We start from the raw sequence: 5774 nt of genomic DNA on the forward strand, positions 1-5774 counted from the left end.
GATATACTGGAGGTGCATTTGGATCAGTACGTTTCATGACTGGAATGATAGGAGAATTACATACATTGGAGTCAGTTTCTACAACCACTCCTTGAGCAATGAGCTCGTCAATAATTTTGGATAAGGCTGCTACAGCCTCAGGTGGCAATCTGTACTGTCTGATTCGTGGTAACACTACACCTGGTTTCAGAGTCACACGATGGGGTGTGATCTGCATACAACCAACATCAGTTGGACCTTGCGCCCACAGATGCTGGGGGACATTCAGTAATCTTGGATCAAAATCACGTAATACATAGTGACCCTTAAAGTCACGCAAAAACAAACGTATTCCTTCTGGGGAGCAGCAAATAACTGCACCTAATTCTTTCAGTGTCTTAATACCTAACAAATTTTCTGGACATGACTTCGTGAGTAACAAATCAGTAGTTCGGGACAATGGACCTACTTCTAGAGAAACTGGTTTGGAAATCTCGTTAACTATTGGCTTTCCTGAAAATCCAAGGGAAACATTTCTAGAGCCTGAGAGCGGAGCCCCTGGAACCTCGTCATGACTGATAGTAGTCCTACTTGCCCCTGTATCAATCAGAAACTTTCTGTCTTTCCCTAATACTTGACTATGAACATAGGGACCCTCTTGATCTACAGGTATCTCGATGAGAGGCAAGCCTACCTCCCTCTCTAGGCTGTTTCATGAATATGGCTGATACTCTGGATACTCGGACTGTGCATACTGGTACATCTGCTGTGTAACATGCTGTGTTGCAGCTATAGGCTGCGGTACTGTAACTGTCTGTGGTGCATTCTGTGGTAACTGAGAAGTCTGTGAAACTTGTTCTTGTCTAGGTGGACGTGGTCTTTCTTTAGTCTTACCGGTAGCTATGTTGTGTTTCAGAACTGCACACTCGTTTATAAAATGACCTGGCTGTTTGCAATAATTGCAGGTCCCTTTAACAGGAACTGCAGGATGACTGGCTTGATTCGGACCCCTCTTCTGACTGTCTTGGGGAACAGATTGTGCAACTAATACTTTCATTTTCGTGTCTTTCATACGTTTCCTTTCGTGTTCTTGCTCTTCTCTAATTCTATTCTGGTGATACTGAAGCATCTGAAGCATTTGGGACGGAGTATTAGCTTGCCAGGTACTTTCGACTTTCAAAACTCGATTTTTAACTTGTGGACTTGAATTCTCGACTAGTTTAGTAACAAAAAGATGAGGGTATGACTCGCTACTCGTTTTCAAACCACTGTTGACAATGAAACATTTCTCGAATCTAGAATAAAAATCCCTAGTATCTTCGTCGGGTTTCTGTTTACAGGCTGAGATTGCATCCCAGTCTTCCTTTTTCGTGGCTAGTAATCTTGGCAAAACTTGTATTAATAGCTCAGGTAATTCTTTACATTTGTCTCCTAGACCGGTACCTGGTACACGTGTATTATCTTCAGCTTCTAGAGCTGCCCAATCTATCTTTTTCTCTCCCACCTCCCATTCTTTTTCCTTGAGTTTTTCATATATGCCCGCAGGCAACAGGACCTTTAACATTTTAATTATATCTGGATATGTGTATTCTCCCATACGGAGCATGTCTTTTAATTCACGGTGGAACCCTGCTGGATCTTTATCGTGACAGGGAATTAACTTTTTCATCTCTAAGAGTTCCATCTTGGTAATCGGGGTGTAAAAAAATACTCGTTGCATTTCACCACCCGTTGTCCTAACTGGATGTACTTCTCGTAACGGATGCTGTCTATCTATGTAAAACGGTTTACTTTCTGGAGGTGAGACGTGAACAAAATGCGGATTCAGGAACGTTCGGTATTTGTGGCGCTGTTCTAGAATGATACTAATTAAATCGGTACCTAGACCTTTCCACCTATACTGGAGTAGCTCGTTCAGAACATCATGTAACAGACCTGGATCAGAATGCTGACCCTCATACAGTGTAATGAGGTGCTGGATCATATACATACCCACCAGTCGCTGCTCGGCTGGGGGCAGTTTCAGAAACATTTGTGCCACTATTTCGTCTGGAAAAGTGGTAGAATCAGTAGCCCATCGGACTGCTGATCGGGCTAGTTCTTGTTCATGCATGGTACTAAGTTCACTATAACCGATTCGTGATTTCAGAATGTGATCGGTAGCTTGAAATACTTGTTCTAGAGAACACTGTTCTGGTACTGTAGAAGGAACAGTTTTCTTGTAGTCTAGACGTGAATGTCGGTCGGAAAGTCTAGTTCTACCTACATACGCTATTCTGGAAGGATTCTCGTCGTCTACCTCTTCGGTAGGAGAGTCGTCTTCTTTCTCGCTTACTTGTGCTGCTTTGCGTTTCTCGTGTAACCTTATTATTTCCTTACGAATTTTCTTGTACATACTCTCTATACTACTGAGTGTCTTGTGTCTTCCCTCGGATATGTTGTCACTCCACCTGGTCAGGACTTTCATTTCTTCTGGATCTTTAGTCGGATAATCTTGTTCCCTTATTAGACAATTAATTAGAAACTTTAATAGCATGAGCTGAATCTCAGCTTTCCTTAGAGACATGACTTCGCCAATACTTTCTGGGTCTGTCCCTGTACGGATGAAACGATATATTCTGTCTAGATCTTCTTTCATATTCGGTAGGGTGTCCAAATACTCGGTCACCCGTCTTACGCGTAATGAATATATAACCATATTATCATCGCCTGGGACTGGATCATAACGGCATTCGGTAAGAGCTCGCCTGATATCTGCAACGGACTGATGTTTGGGCGTACGCTGTAACACACGTTCATGTAACTCGACTAACATTACACGTTTCTGTGGCGGCGGGGTACCAGGAGGACCTCCCCCCGCGGCCCCTAAACTGGAATCGTCGACTGATACTCTTTGTGCTGGCATAGTGACCGATGTAGCGGGTACTTGTACTGTAGGCTGGACCGGGGGTACCGTAACGGGTACTGTAACAGGTGCCCCGGTGGCTGGAGGAACAGAAATTACATTATTTACAGGAGCTGGCGGAGCAGGATTTGCATATTCTGGGACTGTGTCGTCCAAATAGGACGAGAGAAAAATATCAGCTGCGGTCGGTTTGTGACGTAGCTTGGTCGGAACTAATGGTGACGGGAAATTACTGGATACCTCCGGGGTTGCCTTTGGCAAGCCCTCGGCAAGAAGAGGGTACATACCCTTAATAAGGGCATTCCTCTGTCTGTCTGACTGTTCAGTTTTAACTCGTTCACCTATTTCAATTAATTCCCTTTCTTGGGCTTTTTCTGAGAATTCTCTACTTAATTCTGCTTTTCTGAATTCTTTTTCGGTTCTTTTATGAGATTCTTTGCGCCATAACTCGATGGCATCTTTCTGTGACTGTCTGGCTTTCTTTTTCCATAATGCTTCCTCTACTCGCATGATGCACTCGGCATCCCACGTACCTGATACGGGCCATCTATATTTCTCTTCTAGATCTTTAGTATACTCGACCCATAAGTCTAGATATAATATGGCACTTATGCCATGCTTATGATACATAAAATGACCTGGACTGTCCCTAGGCGGGACAGGAACTGCTTCCTCGAGCAGACCTTTCCTAGTTTTTAACTGACGTAACTTGGAGAACAGAGGCATGATTTAAACTGGGATCTGGACACAATACAATACACAATGAACACAATAATGACTGAGAAACAAATCATTCATACCACGACATTGAATACACATTGAATGACATAAAAATAACAGTTCAAACAGAATATTACCTGGAATACTGAGAACAGAAACACATGAATTTCTCGAGAACAGAACTTACTAGAATTACTAGATGCACTGCTGAAACAGTACGAAACATACCGGTCTCATAAAGAGACACGTCAGGACCCGCATCCACCTAGGTGGACACTTCGTGTTGGATTTGCGTACCCAAACCCACGGACCAGAGACAAATTAATTGACCCTGTATAGATACTACCCCAGCAACGGTACTCACCGGGCAGCAAGAACGGAAGGCCTCGGACTGGACTGGACTGCTACGACGACGGACTACGAACTTCGGACTTCAGTTACGGGTGGGCCTCCGGATACCTCGGACCTTGGACTCTCGGCTTGGGCTCTGGTCGGGACTCGCCGCGTTCCTCCACCGCCTCGTCTGGATGCTGGACCGCAACCTCCGTCTCCTCCGTGGGCCTGAGGGATACTTGAAGCAGAAATATCTGCTCGTGCACGGTATGGTTCCGTCACGGCTGCAGAGGGTCAGGGGGCTGGCGTGGCTTCTCCGGCGCGTGGGGAAAGGGCAAGTCCCTATTCGGGCACCATTATGTGGTAAATAAATAATTAAATACCTGTTCTATTTTTGACTAGATATACAAATAACAGATAGCTCAATAAATAAGAGTCAAGATTCGAGGTAGCTGGAGTTTGCAGGTTTTAATCAGGCATAAAGGACAGGAACAGGACAACCTGCACAGGGAAAGGATGACAGGGCCCGGCAGCTGCCGGGGCAGGATCTGGAATGAGCGCGCTAACTTTAATAACAGTGCATAACATATATATACTAAAACAAATTACATGGCATTCAGTACAGTAGGCGTAACAGTGGGCGGAGTTCGTAGCAGTCGCGAAAGATAAGGCATAAAGTAGGTGTAACAAGAGGCGTGTACAGGGCGTATACATAGACATGTGATGTAAACGTAACAGAATATGTCATAAATGGGGCGGAAACATGGAGGGGGCTACCTAAGGAGCCGGGACCTCTGACCTAGTGGTGCGCGCAAGCTGGCAATGACGTGTTACTAGGGAGAACTGGGGGCTATGACTTCTGCGCTAGAAGAGGAGACTAAAGTCTGCGGAGTCAGAGCGACATGTACCTAAACACTATCTAGTATCTGATGTTTAGAGAACATGTTGATAGAATCCAAAAGTTATCAGGGCAAAGGCTAACAGACTCTAAGACTGGTGCATGCATTATTCTACATGTAGTGCGTGTTGAGGAATATTAAATGAACGTTAATACAATATTTCTCTTACATGGAGACATAAAGGCTAGACCATGACGGAAACTATTGATGCGATTCAGTAGCTTAGGAATGCAGAGAAGGAGGGCTGGACTGATAACTAGAATCATAACATACTCTTGGCAGACTGGGAGGCAGAGCCAGGCCGAGCCGGGCACTGTGAGGCAGGAAGTAAGTGAAGGGTCAGGGATGCAGGTGGGGGCTGTATCGCTCCTCGGAGAGGATTCAGGAGACAGGAGCTTAATCTGGTGTCCGGGCCCTTTTGAGGCCTAGAAACGGGGACTTTATTCTGAATTAACGTGCACACTGTGAAACGTGGCAACAGAAGTTTACATAGGCCTAATACTCGTAGCTTTCACGAGAACTGGAAACTGGCATACTAGAGTTGGACACAACTGTAATTGCGTCTTTAATCGATCATAAGGAAAACATATGCATATTAATCATGCATATATAACATAGGATGGGGAACACGTAGGGACACAGAACATGGCAAAATTTACTTTTCCACACGTTCCCGCCCACTTCGACCACTGGCCACAACCCTTTGTGAAACACCCGCCCCCCCAGTTTTTTCATCCCACTTAAACCCCTGGGATTGTGGCTGCTAAACTAGTATAACATAACAAAACACAGCCTGGTTGTTACCTATGCGCGCCTCAGCCTCACTCTCTGGTGTAATTTCTAATATATATATATATATATATATATGTTTCACTCGTCTTCGCTGCTTCATTGTGCTTGTGAGAAAGTGTCAATCATATTTACACTGGAAATGTCAC

General features: G+C 44.7%; 1 protein-coding gene across 1 annotated transcript; it reads right to left on the reverse strand.

Annotated features, from left to right (window-relative positions):
• Positions 1-691: 691 nt before the first annotated feature.
• LOC147663653 (uncharacterized) lies at positions 692-3610 on the reverse strand. Its single transcript, XM_086950297.1, has one exon. It carries the CDS (start codon positions 3608-3610, stop codon positions 692-694), a length of 2919 nt encoding a protein of 972 aa, XP_086806423.1.
• Between the last annotated feature and the right edge of the window lie 2164 nt (positions 3611-5774).

The sequence above is a fragment of the Lissotriton vulgaris genome, unplaced genomic scaffold (genome assembly GCF_964263255.1).
Source record: "Lissotriton vulgaris unplaced genomic scaffold, aLisVul1.2 SCAFFOLD_964, whole genome shotgun sequence".
Taxonomy (NCBI): Eukaryota; Metazoa; Chordata; class Amphibia; order Caudata; family Salamandridae; genus Lissotriton; species Lissotriton vulgaris.

Bases quoted from the DNA above. Each gene is read 5' to 3' on its own strand.
- LOC147663653 (XM_086950297.1), bottom strand. From the start codon at position 3,610: ATGCCTCTGTTCTCCAAGTTACGTCAGTTAAAAACTAGGAAAGGTCTG.